The sequence below is a fragment of the Apiospora aurea genome (assembly GCF_038362705.1).
Source record: "Apiospora aurea strain CBS 24483 chromosome Unknown utg000005l_segment0_segment0, whole genome shotgun sequence".
NCBI classification, from domain to species: Eukaryota; Fungi; Ascomycota; class Sordariomycetes; order Amphisphaeriales; family Apiosporaceae; genus Apiospora; species Apiospora aurea.
Window position 1 is genome coordinate 5,866,207 of NW_027117392.1, and position 19,903 is coordinate 5,886,109.

General features: G+C 53.9%; 8 protein-coding genes across 8 annotated transcripts; 3 read left to right on the plus strand and 5 right to left on the minus strand.

Annotated features, from left to right (window-relative positions):
- Positions 1-221: 221 nt before the first annotated feature.
- PG986_008323 (uncharacterized protein) lies at positions 222-1,187 on the minus strand (the record flags this gene model as incomplete). The annotated part of the gene is made up of 1 exon (XM_066844545.1): positions 222-1,187. One exon carries the CDS (start codon positions 1,185-1,187, stop codon positions 222-224), a length of 966 nt encoding a protein of 321 aa, XP_066700657.1.
- Positions 1,188-1,577: 390 nt separating this feature from the next.
- On the minus strand, positions 1,578-2,033 carry PG986_008324 (uncharacterized protein; the record flags this gene model as incomplete). The annotated part of the gene is made up of 1 exon (XM_066844546.1): positions 1,578-2,033. One exon carries the CDS (start codon positions 2,031-2,033, stop codon positions 1,578-1,580), a length of 456 nt encoding a protein of 151 aa, XP_066700658.1.
- A 1,905-nt stretch (positions 2,034-3,938) lies between these two features.
- PG986_008325 (uncharacterized protein) lies at positions 3,939-4,554 on the plus strand (the record flags this gene model as incomplete). Its single annotated transcript, XM_066844547.1, has 2 exons — positions 3,939-4,298; positions 4,387-4,554. 2 exons carry the CDS (start codon positions 3,939-3,941, stop codon positions 4,552-4,554), a joined length of 528 nt encoding a protein of 175 aa, XP_066700659.1.
- A 573-nt stretch (positions 4,555-5,127) lies between these two features.
- On the minus strand, positions 5,128-7,261 carry PG986_008326 (uncharacterized protein; the record flags this gene model as incomplete). The annotated part of the gene is made up of 4 exons (XM_066844548.1): positions 5,128-6,459; positions 6,566-6,695; positions 6,770-6,939; positions 7,022-7,261. 4 exons carry the CDS (start codon positions 7,259-7,261, stop codon positions 5,128-5,130), a joined length of 1,872 nt encoding a protein of 623 aa, XP_066700660.1.
- A 2,611-nt stretch (positions 7,262-9,872) lies between these two features.
- On the plus strand, positions 9,873-11,682 carry PG986_008327 (eukaryotic peptide chain release factor subunit 1; the record flags this gene model as incomplete). The annotated part of the gene is made up of 5 exons (XM_066844549.1): positions 9,873-9,908; positions 10,037-10,121; positions 10,183-10,232; positions 10,294-11,397; positions 11,461-11,682. 5 exons carry the CDS (start codon positions 9,873-9,875, stop codon positions 11,680-11,682), a joined length of 1,497 nt encoding a protein of 498 aa, XP_066700661.1.
- Positions 11,683-12,915: 1,233 nt separating this feature from the next.
- Positions 12,916-14,458, plus strand: PG986_008328 (Prephenate dehydratase-domain-containing protein; the record flags this gene model as incomplete). Its single annotated transcript, XM_066844550.1, has 2 exons — positions 12,916-12,982; positions 13,341-14,458. The coding sequence occupies 2 exons, from the start codon at positions 12,916-12,918 to the stop codon at positions 14,456-14,458; spliced, it is 1,185 nt and encodes a 394-aa protein (XP_066700662.1).
- A 693-nt stretch (positions 14,459-15,151) lies between these two features.
- PG986_008329 (pyruvate dehydrogenase E1 component subunit alpha) lies at positions 15,152-16,714 on the minus strand (the record flags this gene model as incomplete). Its single annotated transcript, XM_066844551.1, has 4 exons — positions 15,152-15,660; positions 15,716-16,170; positions 16,282-16,415; positions 16,565-16,714. 4 exons carry the CDS (start codon positions 16,712-16,714, stop codon positions 15,152-15,154), a joined length of 1,248 nt encoding a protein of 415 aa, XP_066700663.1.
- A 1,752-nt stretch (positions 16,715-18,466) lies between these two features.
- On the minus strand, positions 18,467-19,420 carry PG986_008330 (uncharacterized protein; the record flags this gene model as incomplete). The annotated part of the gene is made up of 1 exon (XM_066844552.1): positions 18,467-19,420. The coding sequence occupies one exon, from the start codon at positions 19,418-19,420 to the stop codon at positions 18,467-18,469; it is 954 nt and encodes a 317-aa protein (XP_066700664.1).
- Positions 19,421-19,903: the final 483 nt, after the last annotated feature.

Below are 19,903 nucleotides of genomic sequence, written 5' to 3' on the forward strand. Positions count from 1 at the left end.
GATGGCAATGTCTGCCAGGAACTCTATGCAATGAGTGTTTTTATTGTGTAAAGTCTACCGCAATATCGAAAGAACTCTTGAAAGCGAACAGACCTCTTAGTGCTGCGTACCGTAACCACCAAAACCAACCATGCCCAACAACTATCTCATGCTACCCATAATGGACTTGCACAACTTGAGCAAGCAAGCAAGCCATTGATTGCCACAAACACTCACCGAAATCAGAACATGCGACTTAGCATGCTGGCCATTTTCATGTCCTCGTCATCCTCCAAGACCGACGTGTCCGATCTCTGCTGGTCCGAGTCCTCGCTCTTCTGGAATGAATAGGGTATCTCGTAATCCCATGTGCGCATTGGTGGAGTTCGCACAGCCTTGGCGTGCGAGCCACTCCGAAGGACCGAGAATGCAATGGTTTTCTGTGGCTTCAAGTGGTCCTTAGCCTTGGTACGTCCATAACTCGAAGCTCTAGGAGACTTCTCCCGGGTTTCCTCCTCGTCGGTGACTTTAGGGTTCTTGACGGCGTCTTCAATAGTCTGCTCGCCTGTGTAAACGTCTGTAGATGAAGTAGAGGAACTCGTGTCAAGGGCTGGTTTATCTTTCAATATACCCGCCAGGATGTCATGAATGGACTGGGGAACCCCGACCAAGGGCTCTTTGTGGTTCAAGCCCTGCTCGAGCTTCAGCCGGTCTAGTATCTCAGATGCCGTTTCGCGTTTGCCGATCAGAATCCCCGCCTGGAATTGGAAATGACCGAATTCTCGCCAGAGGGATCCCTTTGGCACCCATTTCGGATCAACGTCCCCCACAAGTAGCTCAAACTCGTCTAGAGTCATCCTCTTTAGTATCTGTCGAAGTCGCCCGAGATAACGCAACTCGGGCTCGGACTTGTTGCGGGCCAAAGCCAGTTGCGCCATGGCCGACTGCAAGAATTTGGAGGGCAAATCCGAAACGGACCAATACTCATCGGCGACCTCTTCGGCGACCTCTTCGGCAGCAGCAGCAGAAGGGTCGACGCCGTCACCTTCTAGTTCAAAAGCAATGTCGTGAGGGTCAGAACCGCTCGAACTCGGCCAATACTCAGTAGAACGCTTTTCACTAAGATCGACTGAGCCAGCAACATCAGTAAAGATCGAGAAGACATCATCAGTGCCTTCGGGTATGTGCTGCTTATCAATACCCTTCATCTCCGTGGACTGGTATGAGTCCCGTGGCTCACAAGGCAGAGCCATGGGCTGACGTAAATCCCGCGGCTCAGGCGGCAGAGACCTTCCTTGGACTTCCCCAGAAGGGGCATACGGGACGGAAATAACGGGTAAATCGACTGGCTTGTGAACTCGGGGCTGCCATACTCCAGGGGGACCCTCCTCGAGGTCATTGTCATTATAACCCTCGAGGGGTAGGGGTATGGGTACGTGTTTAAAGATGCTTGCTGATGCTGGAGAGATTCGGACGATTTTTCCATCGGTAGGGATGGAGTCAACGACATCATCAGGAGGGTTGGTAGTAACGGGGCCTATAGAGTCGGATGTGAGCATGGCTTCCCGCCGGGATGATAATAGCTAGTACTTACTGTCCTACGCTCCGTCTGCCAACATGAAGTCACCACCAATGTCTTTCGGTATCTCCAGCTGGGGAGCTTTGACTGGGGCTAGAGCCGGCATAGCGTTGCTCATGCTGGTACGCCGTGGGACGTTGACAACTCGCTCTGTACCATGGCACCGGACTGTGGCTGCCTTGCGAGAAACGTTATGATTCGGGGCAGGGTCCATGCCGTGCCGCTTCTTGAGGGACGAGAACTGCTTGAAGCTGAAGGGCGGGAGGGCACGCTGTGACGAGCTTGGGGACCTGGTGACGGCATCCGCGGGCTTCGAAGTCGACGTGGAGCGGATTCCCTTGATCTTGCTCCTCATAGAACCAAAAAGGCCCAGGGACTTCTTCGGCTTCCGTCCCTGCGAGTCGGTTGTATTGGAGCTGGAGCTGGTAGATGATGTTGTCCATCCCAGCTCATCAACGCCTGGCACTGCCGCCATAATGTTATTGGATTGGAGTAATATGGGAAAGGTAGAGAAAACGAGGCTTGCAATACCAAAAGGATGAAGTGTGTGATGTTGAGAAGAAGTTGGATCCAAAAGGCCACCTTTGTGAGCAGAACGAATGTCAATGACATCCACCGCAAGAAATGTACGCCATTGCCTGAAATCCAGCGTGGCATGGAATCAATAGCAGGAGCAGTTGCCGGTTGTTACGGTTGCCAGTCTGAACCGATATTGGCCGTGCCTTTCTAAAACCATTGCACACCAGCCTGTTGTCCCATCAGAACCCAACTACCCCATTGCTGGTTAGACTATCCAGCTGACCGGTTATTCCACGTCCAACCGGACACCGAGATAAGGATCACGGGTCACTTGACGTAAATGGGCATTCCGGGTTTGTTATGCCAGTGTTGTACCGGTTACCCCCGGGGTGTTGTCCATTCAAACAAACACTGCCGGTGGGAGCTTGGGGTTGGGGGTGGAAGGTAAGTGCATTATGGAACGATTGACAGAGAGGAGTGAACTAGGGAAAGAACGGGAGGAAAGTGGATAACAATTGACGAGGGTGGTGTAGAAGTAACGGTAATGTCTTCCTCACACCCTTTGGTGTTTTGGGAACAGGAAGGAGCCAAACGATTAAACGAGTAAACCGCTGATAGACCCCAACAGCTGTGCGCTCTTCCCGGACGTGGTACTTTACCTAAGTACATACTTACTTAGGTAATACCAAGGACACGGCGCGCAGGTGGCATGTGCAAGCACGAGGTCACCCAAGGTAGGAGGTTGGGCGAGACGATGGATGTTATTGTTTGAGTCGCTCGGTACCAGCACCTTGCGGGAAATTTGAGTCTTTGGGTTCTGGATGTCAGTGGATTAGGGGAAGAAGGCAAGTGGTCAGTGGTCGATGAAGATGAACAATTGGAAGGGGTTTCCCTGCAGCAGTAACATCCTCTTCAAGGGATGTACTGGCCGGACAGCCAAATGCAAAATGGTACTTCTCATGTTTGCACATGTGTGTTCCGTACCCAATTTGGGGGCTTCGTGAGAAGGAAGGAGTCATAGATGATGGGGTGACGACAAACCACCGATAGACGTAGCTGTGTGCTCGTCTCTGTTGCCATACCTCGTCGCTTCTCGGGCAGGTAGGAGGAGGTTGGGCTGAGTTCTTCATGCCAAGGTACCTACCTCTTGTGAAGATTAGGTACGCAGTGAGCTCCTGACGGATCCTTCGTCCCAGGTAAGTACTTACCAAAGAGATGCTGCTACAGCAGCAACATAGACCTTCAACTCTCCAGCTCAGGACATTGCCCAAGTTTGAGATGTGTGATGATCCAGTATAATACATCATTTGTGGCAATGACGGCGTGCAGATATAGAACGCCTACCTGCCGTGTTAAATGCCCCGTAGAAACCATGTAGGCGATCCCTGACTTTGGCACTCGCAGTATACCTGGTGGGCAGTTGTAAGAGTTGCAGCCCGGGGACACGGTCCTTGTATCAAGGCTCAAATCCATTCTTGTGTTCCAAACTGTTCAGTCACGATTGGTATTGCAAGTCAGTAGCATCCATGCTCTATTTCAATTAGATTGACAACAGGAAAGAAGACTATTAAGAGGCAAACATCGGGAGTTGTAGAGCTTATATACGCCCAGGAAGGGTAGAGGTCAGATCGTGGGGTCCGCACGTGCCATCCCGCCCATCTGATTGGCGGGCCCCATACAGAATGTACATACAATAGCATCATAGCTTCAACCACTAGCAACAGCGGCGCCCAAACACCACTATCCGCAGCAGCACCAGCAGCAGCACCAGCAGCAATTCCAACACCGATATCCGGAAGTCTGCCCTGCCACTTACTCCCCGGGCACACCACACCACACCACCACCACATCGCCGCCCACCATGTCCATCCCCACGCAAATCGCCGAAACCGTGCAAACCGCGCACATCGAGCCCTCGCCCTCGCCCGCCCACGACCTCGCGCCCTCGACGACGACCTCGACCAAGGAGCCCGTCGACCTCGAGCACCGCAAGCTTCCCAAGCGGCCCTCGTCCATCGACGACGGCGACATCTCGCTCGACTCCCACTCCGACGATGACTCGTCCGACATCCCGCTGAGCGTCCTGCGCCCCCACCCGCGCAGCAGCCCCAAGCACCACTTCCCGCCCATGCCCGACATGCGCTTCGAGCAGAGTTACCTCAACTCGCTCAAGGACGCGGACACATGGTGGAAGGTGGCGTTGGTGACGTTCCGCGATCAGGTACGTTTTGCCCCTATATTGATTGCATCGGCGGCGCAGCCTATAGTTACTAGTAGTGGCTACTAACAAACCTCTTTCTTCCTCGCAGATGGTGATGCCTCTTGCCCAGGGCGTCCTCTACAACCTGGCGCTGGCCGGCTGGCAGCACTGGAACAAGAGTGCGCAGCTCACCGGTAGCTCGGCTGGCGCCCGGATACGGCGGTGGTGGTACAGTGTGAACAACTGGAAGATCCCCAGCGAGAAGAAGAGGTTATGAAACGCAAGGCAAATAATCAGTCTATGGTATGCCCGGTTTCTGCAATGTGAGCAGAGCCCTGGTGCGGCTGAACAACAAACAACCACAATATGACGGTCTCCTACTAGAAGGGAGTGAGTAAATGCGTGTACATATAAATCAACACAAGAAGCATGATGATGGGCTTAGAGACAACCAGGTAGTCAGCGCAAACGCTTTTTTTTTGTATTATGACGGTTAATTTGTCCCTCGGGGGGTATGTGGGAAAGAGTTGACAGATCTAGACCCATACACCGGTCTATCTGATCTATATCGGCAAAGTCCCTTTTTACACAAGTAGCTAAAGCTCGGTCCTTGTACTGCACAACGGACCAATGGCCATACTTGGTGTTGTCCCATCTTCCATCTACGACCAAGCCAGTGAACGCCTGCTTCCTCTAACGCAATGCTGCAAATATGTCCTCGTATCATTGGCCGCTCCCCGGTGCTATGCCTTTGCTGCCTAGCAGGGAATACAGATCAGGCACCTATCAAAAACCCGCCTGAACGCTGTAGACGTACATGATAAACAGGCTGTAGTTTTGGAAACCCCCGCTACTCAACAGTAGCAGTGGGTTTGGGGAGAGGCGAAGGCTGCTGCAACTTGTCCGGGCTTTCCCTATAAGCCAGAGACGTAGATTGCAGCGAGCTTGTCGAGGGCGTGAGAGGAGGTCGTTGGGCTTGCAGGCCATTCGAGGTCCGCTTGGCGGGAGGCTCAGGGGTACCCTCTTTGGAACCCTTGGTCTTTCGAGGGGCGACTGATATGGACTCCTCGGTCTTCTCAGGTTCGACGGGAGACTTGGCTGCCTTCTTGTCGCCAGCGCCGTCATAGCGGAACTGGCTCAAATCCAACTTGGAAGGGCCACCATCATCTCCTTCGCCGCTCTTCTTGGGCACTTTCAGTTTCACGACCATCGACTTTGGGCTGTCGTCCAGGTCTGCTTCTTCGTCATCGTCACCCATCTCTTCGTCCTCCGCAAGCTCTTCGGCGTCCTCCTCCTCATCTTCTTCTTCGTTCTCCTCAGGGACGTGCTCTTCCTCGTCGTCGCCCAGATCGGGCTCGCTCTCGTCCTCTTCTTCGTCATCCATGGATTTGGATCCTCTGGTTCGCGTAGACGACGCCCAGCCGTTGGTACCGTGGTTTACGGCAGCTGATCGGCGGGGACGCCCAGTCGGGCCGACCGACGATCCCTTGGACGAGGGCCTGGCTTCTTCGTCCCGCTCAGGGCTCGTAGTTGTGAGGTTATTCGACGCATCCACGGTCATTCGGGAGGGCGCCTTGATCTGACGGCCGCTGGCGGTCGTCACAGGGCCAGTCGGCTCCGCAGGTGTGTTGGTTCCAGTGTTGCGTCCCGACCGGCGCGTGCCGGTGGAGTCGGACACGAACTCGTCGTCGTCGGAGTAGGTATACTTCATACGTTTACCTCTCGTGCGACCTTCGTACATCGAGAAGCCCGGCTCCGGGCGCTTGAAGCGCTCCTTATGGGCCTGTCGGTATTCGCGTCTCTTGCGCTTCTCTTCGGTGGCCTCGAACCGGGGGATCGCCATCTGCATCTGCTGCGCCAGCTTCCTCGCTTTAGGGCCGCCATCAACAGTAAGCAGCTTGTCGATCAAGGCGTTCAGCTCCTCGATCGATCCTGCTACGCTCCACCATGTTCTGTTGAAGCCCTGCGGGTTGCTCTCGCGATAGACCCTGAAGGCAGTATCATCCAGGCCCTCGATCAAGTAGTACCGGCGCTTGTCGCTGTCGGCGCCCCAGGATTGGACCGAAAGAGGCTGGTTGAGATCATCTTCGTGCCGGTTGCCTTTGTAGGAGGTGTTGATCATGCCCTTGACGGCTTCGGATGAAGAAAGAGACCAGATGATCAACGTTCGTAGGAGGGTAAGCTGTTGCAATTGCCACGGTAGTCAGTACATGGCCAAAACGCAGAGCAAGTTTGTTCTTGTTGAAAAGTGGTTCGGCGAACGCAAGAGTTTTTGGGACGGCACTTACTCGTTCCGTGGGGTTCATTGCGCCAAATGTAGCGCCCCCAGCCAACGGGCTCTTTTCACCCCAAGACTTTGCCCATTGGCTTTTGTGCGTCGCGATGGCATCCTCCAGAGCTCGGTTGTAGTGCCCTGGCCTGTGAAGCAGAAAATAATTTTCATGTTAGCCGTCCGTGTGCCACTTTGTAATAGGTAATTGCGTCATACGTACTTGACATCCTGCTTGCGGTTGAGCAGCAGCCCCAAAACCGCACACAAGAACAGCTCGACTCGGTCACCGGGCGTAGTGTCGGTAATGTCGCGTTCGAGCTCCTGGGGACCGAAATTGGGCAGAGATTTGGGCAGAACAGGGTCGAATCGGCTCCTGAACATGACAATAAACTGCAGGCGTGAACAACGAGTTAGCGACCACAGAACGCGCGAGATGTCGCGTTTTCTACGCGAATTCGGCAATTTTACTCACGGCAATATCTGGGTTGTCAGCCAGGATATACTCGTGCGGCGGTGAAGCAGGTCGTTTGGGCGCTGGAGGCGAAGGTTCTCGTTCGGATGCCTTGGGCTTGGCGCCCTTGGGCAGTTTGGGGAAGTAGTTCAGGATACCCTTCTTGTCCTGCGACAGGCCATCGTCGCCTTCGTCGTCGGATGGCACCGGAGACAGCGACGACAGCGACGAGAGATCACTAGAATCGTCATCGGCGGCCATTGTGTCGTGGTTGGGTGGTTTGGTGGTGGTAGGTATGTTGTAGTGGGGATGAAGGGGAATGTGTAAATGCCGATGGCCTGTCACTAACTAGGGAAGGGGAAAATCCACAACGAGACTGGGAGCTCAAAAGCTTGAGCCGCACAGAACCAGATGGCAAGGTCAGGTATCGATATAATAGGCTAAGGCATTATCCCAATCAAGACTGCCATAGGCCCACGGCTCGAGTTATCGCACACCGGAGACACCCAAACAAATCCCCCAGAGTCATACCCTCCTCCTCTGGCATTCTGTAGGCAAGGTTCCATCTGATTACCTATGTCTGACTATCTACCTACATGGTGTCCTGGCCCATCCATTGGAGATGCCTTGACATCCCGCATGCGGCCCGTAAGCCCAGAGAAGCATGATATCACTCTTGCCCCCCAGCTCTTTGCCTTAATCTAGGTGTCTACAATCGTGTAGAAACCGAAGGTGGGTAGGAAGGTCGGGAATCTGTACCCAAAAGGGTCGCTAACTCCTAGATGCTAAGTGCTACACAGGTAGAGGTGAAGTCGGGATGCAATCATGAAGGACCGTCCTTTTCCTCTGTTCAAGGGAGATGTCAAAGGACAATGTCTTGGCACCCACCTTCAACCATAGAGCGTTGCCCCCAATTTTGCCAAGTGCTGTGACGTCCGCACAAAAGCTGCGGGTTCGGTCCAAGGAATAGTTGATGGATTGAAAACGCACAATTCTCTTTTTCTTCTTCGCCGGGATGACGCGAAGGGCCTTTCGTTGTCAGATGGTTGACTTCATCGAAGGCGGTGCAGGAGTCTGCCGGCGGTGTGTTTGCCTAGCTGCGGCATGGCCGGCACACCACGCATAACCTTGTCGAGGTGGACAACCCAGTCCCCAAGATGCTCGAATGAAGCCATCACCAAGCCCCATAGTCTCAGCAATCCATGCGGAAGGCGAAGTCGCTCGTTCAACCCCCCCCATCCCGTCCTGCCACGCATATAGGCCATATGCAGGCTTTGGAAGCTGGGGTAGTAACCCCAAGAAAGATAGGCCAACGTTGATTGAAACGTTGTGGCCCAATGCCATCGAGCAGCACCGCGAAACCATCCACTACCAAGCTAACAGCTTGGTCGCATCTGCTCTGCTCAACATGACGATGCGTCAGAAACCCCCCTGGCTTCACCAAGATGAAGCACTGTTGCCCAACAACTCGTACTTGGGTCACCAGAACAAAGAGGGTATTGCCATTTCAAGCTGATGCACAATGCTGAGCTTGACAGCTCCAGGGTGCGCATCAGAGGCCTGCAGCGGTGAGTTGTGGCCATGCCGTCTCATTCATAGCCCATGGTGGAGTTGGGCCAGAGCCAGCGTCACAGCATTGCCGTATCGTAAATACTCGCAGTCCACCGAAGGGTTTTTGACGATCCAATACCCACCACCCATCATCAGGGCACAACAATTACCTTCCTCCTACCTGAAATAGCATATTCTCGAGCAGAAAAACTCCATTGGGGCTCTTTTCCGAGCACAGAGCAGTATTTCCAGAATAAACTGCCCTGCTCAATGAAGCAATCCATATCGCGAGCTGCTCAGAATGCATGGGTATGGGCATCCCAGCCATCGCTACCCTCAATTCAGGCTCTGTTGCGTTGCGTGTATTGGGTATTCGTGAGGATCCCACGAACATGACGCGGCATATTAAAGATTTGAGATGGGGTGGTGTTGTCGGGTGGTGGACGGCGGGAATGACGACAGGCTGTAAGCTTATCTCCACTTTCCGCCCTTTCCCAATCGCAATCTGCCAGTGACCCGCCCTAGGTTTAGCTGAGGGGTACTTGGGTACTTGAGCCATATGGCCTTCCGGATTTATCCCGTCCGGGCTCTCAGTGCTGCTTTTTTCGATTCGACCCACCAAAACCCCAAGCTGGGCAGTTGACCTAATCTGAACAATGATGCTCTCAGGCTCAGCTGCCCAAGACCGTTGAATGCAATTGTCGCAATCACGGTCCGTCATAGCATGCACTTCTGTACAAAAAACAACAACAACAGAAAATCTGAATTTTCGATGACTCAGACTGGATACTATGCAGATTCAGGTAGCCTAAAGTAGAAGTCCTACTAAAGTAAAATGGACGTTTGATGTTGCCTGGCCAAGCATAATCGCACAGATTGATCAGCCGTGCCAGTGAGTTAGTGCATGCAGCCTCAAAGTACCAGCCAGACCTAAGGCGGTGTTGATGAGAGTGCGCTGCAAACGTGGAGAGCCGGGGTTTATTTTTTTTTTACTCTTATGTCAGTCAGGCCTGAAAACACCCGCCCTCGACTGCTCGCCCCCTCCACTTTCGCCCAACCCCAACTGGGAAGAACGTAAGAGAGCCCCTCCCTCGTTCTTTTTTGGCGCAACTTGATTTGTGACCTGCCCGCGTCCCTGCCTGGTCCTGGTCCTTGTGAGTCTGCCTTTGCGCACCAGCCGGTTAGTTCTGACATCGGCGACCTGTTGTCCTCTATTTTTTCTCTTCTACATTTCACTCTCTTTTGCCTCCAGCGCAGGCACAACAATACCCTCTTCACCGTCTAACACCTTCACTGTTTTCTCTTCGGACACGAAGGCAAGATGAGTGACGCAGCAGCCAACGAGGCTGAGAAGAACGTACGTGCAGAATTTCCCAACTACCCCGCCTAGAGCGACGCTCTCCCTCGTGGCAACCCTAGCAGCCTACTACCAAAACAGCACGATGCGATGCCAATGAGTACTAACAGGCTGGATCGTGAGAACAGATTGAGATATGGAAGGTCAAGAAGCTGATCAAACGCCTCGAGGCCGCTCGTGGTAATGGCACAAGCATGATCAGTCTGATCATTCGTGAGTTCCCTCCACATTGTCCGGCACAAATGGCGCGCATGCTAAACTGTACGGCCCACAGCTCCCAAGGATCAGATTTCGCGAATCGCCAAGATGTTGGCTGAAGAATACGTATGTGTACCCTTGGCGATTGGATTATATTGCCGCCTGCTTTCTCTGACACGTTCCTCAGGGTACTGCCTCGAACATCAAATCGCGTGTCAACAGACAGTCTGTGCTCTCGGCCATTACATCGACCCAGCAGCGTCTCAAGCTGTACAACAAGGTCCCTCCCAATGGCCTTGTCGTCTACTGTGGTGAAATCTTGACCTCGGAAGGAAAGGAGCGAAAGGTCAACATCGATTTCGAGCCCTTCAAGCCCATCAACACGTCGCTGTACCTTTGCGACAACAAGTTCCACACCGAAGCCCTCGCAGAATTGCTGGAGTCAGATCAGAAGTTTGGCTTCATCATCATGGACGGTAACGGAGCCCTTTTCGGTACTCTGAGTGGCAACACCCGAGACATCGTTCACAAGTTCTCGGTCGATCTTCCCAAGAAGCACGGTCGTGGTGGTCAGTCCGCTCTGCGTTTCGCACGTCTGCGAGAGGAGAAGCGTCACAACTACGTCCGAAAGGTGGCCGAATTGGCTGTCCAGAACTTCGTTACTGCCGACAAGGTCAACGTGGCTGGTATCATCTTGGCTGGTTCTGCCGATTTCAAGAACGATCTGAACGCCTCCGATCTGTTTGATGGTCGTTTGCAGGCAAAGGTCATCAAGGTGGTGGATGTTTCCTATGGTGGCGAGAACGGTTTCAACCAGGCCATTGAGCTGTCCTCCGAGACGCTGGGCAATGTCAAGTTCATCCAGGAGAAGAAGCTCATCGGAAAGTACTTCGAGGAAATCAGCCAGGACACCGGCAAGGTGTGCTACGGTATCGATGATACCCTGAAGGCATTGGAGCTTGGTGCCGTCGAGGTGCTGATTGTCTTCGAAAACCTCGAAATCACCCGCTGGGTCCTGAAGGACACCAACGGTGCTCAGAATATCCTGCACACTACCAAGCAGCAGGAGACGGGCTCCCGTGACAAGTTCATGGATAAGGAAACGGGCCAGGAGATGGAGGTTGTCTCCTCGGAGTCGTTCCTTGAATGGATCGCCGAGCACTACAAGGACTTTGGAACCAACCTGGAGTTCGTCTCGGACCGTTCGACTGAAGGCAACCAGTTCGTCAAGGGATTCGGTGGCATTGGCGGTATTCTCCGATACAAGGTCAACTTTGAGCAGTTAGCCGAAGTGTCTGACGATGACGAATACTACGACGATTGACATTTTGATGATGATCCCGTTACCAACGAGGATCGAGTAGAAGCCACAGCATCCAAGCCGGCACTAGTCGTCGACGAAGAGCCAGAGAGCGTACCTCCGCCGAGCACCTTGTCCAAATCGCCGCCCCGAGTCACGGAACCATTGTCGTACAAGGACCGGCGCAAGGAGAAGATTGGGCCGGCGACCTCTCTGCACACTGCCAGACAGGTAGCCCGACCGAGCCCGCTCCGCGACATGATGACGGCTTCTTAAGTTGCGTCTACAACATACGGATAAGGTATGTGTGAGCACAGAGCAATACCTGGACGCAGCTGCTAACTGGGGTGCCTAGCTACCCCATTACCATATTCTCTCAGAGCTATTGACTCTGAAAATTGCCTTGCTTGACAGGGCTTGGACCAAGCAGGATGACAAGAAGCAGGGGCATTAGTCGGTTTTTGGACTCTGGTATTGCTTCTCCATTGATAGTGGTTCCTGTCTGCTTGGCTTTGCAGTCTCACGCCCGCCATGATTGTTTGCATGGACGTTGAGACCAACTTGAAGCAACCAGATCAGTCGTTCTCGCCGTGCGCTTAGTAGATGGTTTATACATCGGTCACTCGTTCATCGTCATCAATGATAAAATCGTTACGCTCAAGTTCCTATGATTTGCCCAAGTCTTCGCTGCATTTTAACCGGGCTGCCTACCTAGGTAAACAAGCGCCAGGAACTCCCCGACGCTCTCAGAAACCCAAACGTTCAAGCTGTAGTCCCACGTGCTGGGCCCTGGCAATGGCCAACATATTTTTACTTATGTGCTATGCCAGGCGAATAAATGCTTGATTCGGTGAATGCCACTGAAGAGCGTTGAGCGTTCCTGTTACAGGCAGTTTGCACTTCAGGGGTAGGAACATGACCAGCAGTAAGGGGTTACCAGATAGAAGCTATCTGCCAGTAGCTGGCACCTGGCAGCGACACCCTTGCTCCAGAACACCACACAAGAAAAGCCAACCACTGGACGATGGGACTTGCTCGGTGCCATTATTATATACAGTAACTCCTGGACGACTGATACATAAAGTATATGAGAGAATAAAATTTTATAATTTCGTACTAGAGTGACAACGACAAGTGACAAGTTATGGAGTACCCAGATACGCCAAGGTTGAGTTGACTACACGTTACGGAGCTTTGCGCCCTTACGCCCTAGCGAGCAATTGGCCATCGAGGAACCCCGCGGTCGGTATACTAAATGTCACACGGCACGGATCCCTGTCTTGGTTCCTTTTTCCGGGGGGCTGCCATTGAGGTCCGATGTAGGTAGGTTCTTGAATTGATTTCAACCCAATTGGGGCTCAACATTCATTCATTCACTCTCTCTTTTTAAACATTGAAGGCCTGGTTGAGCAAGTACTTACTCATCAAATCATATACGGGGCACATATCTGTTTCACAGAAACAGAGTTTTTTTAGTAGTTTTTTTTTTTTTTTCGAAAGACAGCGAAAATGTCGACGGTCAAGAAGCCAGTGGTCTGTTTTCTGGGGCCGGTTGCATCTTATACCCATCAGGTACGTACGTACGGCCAGGGATTATTAGTATACAGCCACCATCATCACCACCAATTGATGTCAGCTTGGCATCCTGCCAAAGAAAAGGCGACCCATATTCTAATTGCCAGTTTCTTGTGTATATCCGAGTTCACTTGCAATTGCTAACATTGCAATATGTCGATAGGCCACTCTTGACAGGTTCCCAGAAGACAAATACGAACTATTGCCGGTCGTGACTATCAAAGGTGTGTCTGTATGCATGTTGCATCCTCTTTGTTTCTGAGCGGGAATACTTTCGAACCCAGAAGGAAGCCGTTGCGTTACATATTCTAAGTTGTATGACCGATAGCCCGATTGACTAGATAACTGACAAATTCCAGATGTCTTTGACACAACCCAGTCCGGCCGCGCCACCTACGGCGTAGTGCCCTTTGAGAACTCGACCAACGGCTCCGTCGTCTTCACGCTGGACCACTTCGCGGACCGCCAGGGCCTGTACCCGGACCTCTCCGTCTGCGCCGAGATTTACTTGGATGTGCACCATTGTCTTCTGGGCCGGTCCCCTCCTGAGGACGATGAGGATGACGCGGGCGCTGCTGGTCCCGAGCGTGGTAAATCCTCCCAGCAGGGGGAGGAGTCACCAGTCTCCGCGACGGTGGCATCACAGCAGCAGCCTAAACTGATGAGCAGCAACACCTTTGGCCCCTCAGCAGCGCCACCCGCGGGCAACTTCCTCTCCGCGACTGGTGTCAACGCCGAAACCGCCCTGACCGGCCAACGCACGCCCACCCCCTCCGACCCAGCCCCCCAAGACCCCCGCAGCCGGCCCCTGGTGCCCCTGACCCGCATCGAGCGCATCTACAGCCACCCGCAGGCCTTCGGCCAGTGCAACCGGTTCCTGTCGGCGTACCTCAAGGGCATCGAGACGGTCGACGTCTCCTCGACCTCGCGCGCCGCCGAGCTCGTGCGCGACGACGCGACCGGTACCAGCGCCGCCATCAGCTCCGCGGCCGCGGCCCGCCTGCTCGAGCGGGACGGCGTCGACGTCCTCGCGTACAACATCGAAGACCGCGAGGACAACACGACGCGCTTCTTCGTGCTGCGGGCGGGGACGGACGACAGCACCACCCCCGGCCCCGACGGCGATTCAGCAGCAGCAGCAGCAGGAGGCCCATCATCGTCGTCGTCGTTGTCATCGACATTAGAAAAGAAAAAGAAACTCCCCGGTACCAAATCCCTCCTCTCCTTCACCGTCCCCCACGCCGCCCCCGGCGCCCTCGCCGACGTGCTCTCGTGCTTTCGCGCCGCCGGCCTGAACCTGACGAGCATCGCGTCGCGGCCGAGCCTGCTCGCGCCCTTCCAGTACGTCTTCTTCGTCGAGTTTGAGGGCCACCGCTCCGTCGACCCGGAGGGGAAAGTCGCCCGGGTGCTCGAGCAGGTCGGCCGCGTCGCCGAGAGCGCGCGGTGGTTGGGGAGCTGGGTCAATCAGCGGTGCTAGCTTAGCTGGCTAGCTAGCAGATGAGGATGGATGGATGTTGTTGACTCAGGGGTGTGAATGGGGGGCAGAAGGGGAAATTTAGAAACAAGGATAACAAAAACAGAACGGGATAGGAGTAAGGGGGCGTTGAAGTGAAGGGAAACCAAATGAGGGAGCGTCATAAGTATTATACCATGTTTCCATAACTTCAAGATATGCATGTACCAAGTGCCAGCTTGCCAGTCCGGGACCCCTTTCATCATGAACGGGGGGATTTCAAGAGCCCCAGACAGCATTGGGCCATTCCTCCGTATGACTATATCTGACAAATGCTCGACCGTTGCAAGCAATGTATATAGCCCCATTGGACCACAAGAGACGCAATGATATTGTCACTCACTTCGATAGAACCTTATTGATGGTGTGAACATATACTTGTTCAGTAGTCACATGATGTTATCCAGAATCAAGGATGGACTTTTGGGTTTGTTCAAAGTTCCCATAGCCCTTGATGAGCAACTATCATACTGACTGACTCCTGTCCTGCCTTCTAATGATTATAGTACAGGATTTGCTTGCTTTGGCTTCGCAGAGGAAAATCTCGGACGCCGTATAAATGTGTAAATACAGTATCCCAATTCCGTTCAACAGCACGTCACGCTCATCACCTCATCTATGCAGCCTCTCTCTCTTCCCACTCCTCCTAGTAGTAACTTAGTTGAAGTAGTAGTTCTCCTCGGGGACACGACCGCGGATGAACGGGGGCTCGCTGCCGGGGACGTAGATGTCCTCGTACAGAATCTTGGGGGTGGTCTCCGGGGGAGCCATGGCCTCGGCGATGGCAACCTCCTCGTTGACGTGCTTGCGGGCCTCCTTGTCGATGCCCTTGAGCTCCTCCTCGGAAACGACGTTCCAGTCGAGGATCTTCTGCTTGAGTCCGGCAATGGGGTCGTTGTTGGATCGCATGCGCTGGATCTCCTCACGGGTACGGTAGGTGGTACCGGGGTCGGACATGGAGTGACCACCGTAACGGTAGGTGACGTACTCGAGGACCATGGGGCCGTTCTCGGCAACAGCCCACTCCTTACCGTACTTAACGGCAGCCTTGACGGCGAGAGCATCCATACCGTTGACCTTGAGACCGGGCATGTACTGACCACGCTTGTAGTAGTCGGTCAAAGCGGAGGATCGAGCGGCGGAGGTACCCATACCGTACTTGTTGTCTATCCAATTCGTTAGCGGGTAGTTCAGTAGGCTCTCAGATCCAGGGAAACATACTCTCGCAACCGAACAGAGCGGGAAGCTTCCAGAGCTTGGCCATGTTGAAGGCTTCGAAGACCTGACCCTGGTTGGAGGCACCATCACCGTAGAGGATGATGGAGCAGTTCTTGCGGCCAGTGTACTTGTGGGCGAAAGCCAGACCGGCACCGACGGGGACCTGAGCACCGACGATACCGTTACCGCCGTAGAAGCCCTTGGTGAACATGTGCATGGAACCACCCTTGCCGTAGGCGATACCCTCACGGCGACCGAGCAGCTCACCAATGATGGAGCGCACGGTACCACCGCGCATCATGGCGTAACCGTGGCATCGGTAGGCAGTGATGATATCATCCTCCTTGGTCAGGGCGGCCTCGATACCGACGGCGACAGCCTCCTGTCCGGTGGACAGATGGCAGAAACCTCGGATCTTCTTCTCCTTGTATAGCCTGTCGGCGGCCATCTCCATTTGACTAGGGGCATGTTAGTCCTCGATCAGATTTGATATATGTGTGGATATACGGATATATATATATATGCCAATGCGGACAAGCAATGGTCACACAATTCGGGGTATTTCGTACCGGGTGACGACCATGTCGTAGTACATCTTCTTGAGCTCATTCTTGGTGACATCGAGGGTGTAAGGTGGGGGGTCAAGCTCGTATGTTTCGAAGCTCTCGTCGCTTAATGTGATCTGGAAGGGCTTGTCGTCGTCCTGTAGTGCCAAAAATCGATATCATGTCAGCAAGTTCCGTCCACTCCGTAGGTTGCCCCCGCCCCCCGAGTCGCAAAGCCTCTCTCGCTGGCCTCTACTCGCCCGCCGGACTCGAGGCATTGAGCAGTCAATTGGAATGTGAAGCGTACCTCCGGGACCCCCTTCTCGAGGGTTGCGCTGGCGGCATTGGTGGTGACGGATCGGACGGCGTTCACAAAGGGAGCAGTGGGAGCGGCGGCGCGAGCGCGAGTGCGCAGGGCCGGGACAGCTCTCGGCACCCTCAGCGCGCGAGAGAACATGGCTGCGGATTAGACGGAGAGTGGTAGCTGGGATGATGCAATTGAGAAAAAAGGGCGGGCGGAACAAGAGGAAACAAGACCACGAAGTAGAAAAAAGGAATGGAGTCGGGAGTCGACTGGAGGAGGCAATCAATTGGCGAATCTCCGGCGATAGCAAGTCAGAGTTGGACAAGAGATTTGATTGAACCAATTGTCTGTCTGGACTGCGTGCTCTTGGATGTTGGGATTTTTTTCTCCGTCCTCCGGGTTTTTCCCTCAGCTGGATTTTTCGGGCTTAGCGCCAATTGTCAGCAAAAAAAACGCCTGGAGGAGGAGGAGGAGGAGGAGTCGAGGAACTGGAGCTTCAGTTCAATGGAGTTTGGAGCCAATTGGAGCTGCTGCACTGCACTGAAGCTCCCTGTCTATCGACCTGTCCCTCTGTAACCCAGAGCCAAAAGAGCTCAAGCTGTGAATTGAGCCAATGACCGCCGCAACCTTATTGGGGAGCAAGGGAACCAGCCTGCTCCAAATGTTGGGAACAGACGCCAAGCCCCCGGCATGGACCCTTTTACCGTAGCTGCTGATAAAGTAAAGCTAGGGGGGCGCTGCTTTTTAAACTCCGATTCGGATCTCAAAATTCGGAACCCTAGATTCATTGAATGGAGAAGAGAGGAGAGAGAGAGACAGAGAGAATATAAACGATAAGAAGACCCGACCAAGCGACGTTTGCGCTGGTTGATAGACAGGTAATAGCACAACTCAGTCAAAGTAACTAACATCTTCGGGGACACACACACACACACACACACACACTACAGAATATACACGTAGTACATGGCACCTATGCTTGCACAACCCACAAAGCTTCGGTCATGTACCAAGTGTTCATGCTGGTATGATTAGATGCTAGGCAGTAGCACTGAGGAGTGATTTAATAAGTATAGGAATTCGTTCATTACATGCAGTATATATGGTATCAATGTCTAGAGGTTGGTGGCACGAATATGAGCCAAATGGTCTGGTCGTACCGGAACGGTGTGTGTAAAACAAGAACTGACTGATGATCCGACATTACCTAGCAGTAACAGCACCAGCCCAAGTCCGGCAGGCCGCGGACCCGAGTACGTACTTAGGTATCTAGGTTACACCGCGGCCAGTGTAAGAACTAGGACAAAAACTTCGCCATCCCGACGAATTCCCATTATCTCCTCCCCCTGTCCCGTAGAAATATGTGTATGTGGTGTTCCCTATCCTCGGACCGGAGAAAACAAGGGAACAAAGTTCGTAAGCTTCATCATTTTGCCTGCTTGACTTCGACAAGCAGACTCGATTGGTGGACCGTTGGTTTCCCACCTTTCCGCTCTTTCCCAGTCTCCATGTTCACAATGCGAATCGCTGATGCTTCTTCTTGCTCTCGATGAGTGGTATCCAAAATGTAGTCCTTCGACCTCCTATCCCATAAACAAATAATGCCGTGCCTCAAGAGAAGTGAAAGTGGTATCATCCATGCTTTAAGCCTAAAGCAGAAAGTGAAAAACAAAACAAAACAAAGTAAAATAGCCGAATCAAGACGCCCGCCTTTTCCATTTTTCCTGGCATCTCGAAAGGGGGAAAACGAGATAACCAAAAAAAGAAACAGGCTCCCCGTAAAATGACTGTCTCTTCTTCGCGTGTGTATGCCCAATCTCTAGATAGAACGCCGTAAACCGAAAGAGGGATGATAAAGCATCCGCCATTGCCGTCGTCACACACAATTCCGAGATCCGGCCCAGGCTATCGGCGCTGTCGCTTGGGCTTTTTGCCACGGCCTTCTTCATCATCGTCGTCGTCATCGTCGTCGCTGTCATCACGGCCGTGGCCCCCACCCGTCTTCTCGCTCCCCTTCTTAATGGAGATGAGGCAGCCCTGGTCCTTGAGGCGCTTCGTGAGCGCCGTGCTGGCTTGCATGCCGGGGAAGTCCTTGGCGTTGTAGACGGTGAAGACATCGCTCATGGTGATGGCGCAGATGGGCGTTCGGTGCCCGATGGCCGTGTTGGTCGGGTCCAGGAACATGATGGAGAACCGGAGCCGGAACGACCCAGGCGTGCGCACGGACAGGTCCGAGAAGCAGAAGAAGCAGCCCTCTTCGCCCTTCTCGTCGTTCCCAACAAAGGGCGAGGCCACCACAGTGCCCATCAGCCGCCGCTGTTGCCGGTAGTCCTCCGGCATGGCCGAGCAGTCTTGCTCGCCCGTCTCGTTCCAAATGGTGGCGTGGACCACGGCGAATGGGTGCTTCAGTTGTGCCTTGACCTCTTCCGGCGAGGCATCCGGGTCATCAATAAAGAGCTGGACGATGGGTGGCGGATCGACAACTCTTCGGTCTCTTTCTCCGAATCCGCAAGACCTCGCCGCCATTGGCTGCTGGCGGACCTTGAGCCTGTACGACTTACGTCCTGGACCGGTGGCCCGCGAGACTTCAGGGCGCTTGGAGGCAGCACGTGACGAACTTGTGGTCGGTCCACTGTCGACGAGTTGTGAGATCTTCATCCTGTCAGGGCGGCCGGCTGACGACGGGGCTGGGGACCACGGCGTATGCGGCTGGCTTGGAGAGTTCATAACATGCGGCGGTGGCTGGATGCGGAGATCTTTGCCGGGAGGACCAGGAAAGGGCCGATGAACCGATGATTGAGTAGGCGGCAGCGGCAACGGCGGTGCCGGCGGGTGTGGGTGTGGGTATGGATGAGGCATGTCTCTGTATTGTCTCATTGGGGGTGTCAATGGAGGAGGCACTCTGGACGAAAAGTTCTGTGGTGGCGGTCGATATTGATCTGGGACGTCGCCGGTTTGATCACTTGCACCCGAAGAGTATGTGGGTGACAGGCGAGCATATATATCTGCTGCGTGGTGGCCAGATTGATTAGTCACCTGTCTCTCGGGGGAGAGGCCAAGGGCCTTGGTGTCATATGATGAGCAGGCGCTGGTGCCGCGGGATGCACCGCATAAGGGCTCTGTTTGTAGACTGTCTCTCGGGCTTCTGGGGCGCTCTGAGGCGGGGTTTGCGAGAGAAAAGACGAGGAGGGAGGAAGGCGTTGGCCTTGTCTGGAGGAGTCTGGGCGGTAGTAGGGAGCCTCGTTTGAGGAGTACGGCTTGTGAGCCCACGAGTTGTAGGGTCGGGCCATAGAGTCCACCATGGTATGCTTCGGGCGAGAAAGATGAGAGAGACCTTGGTTG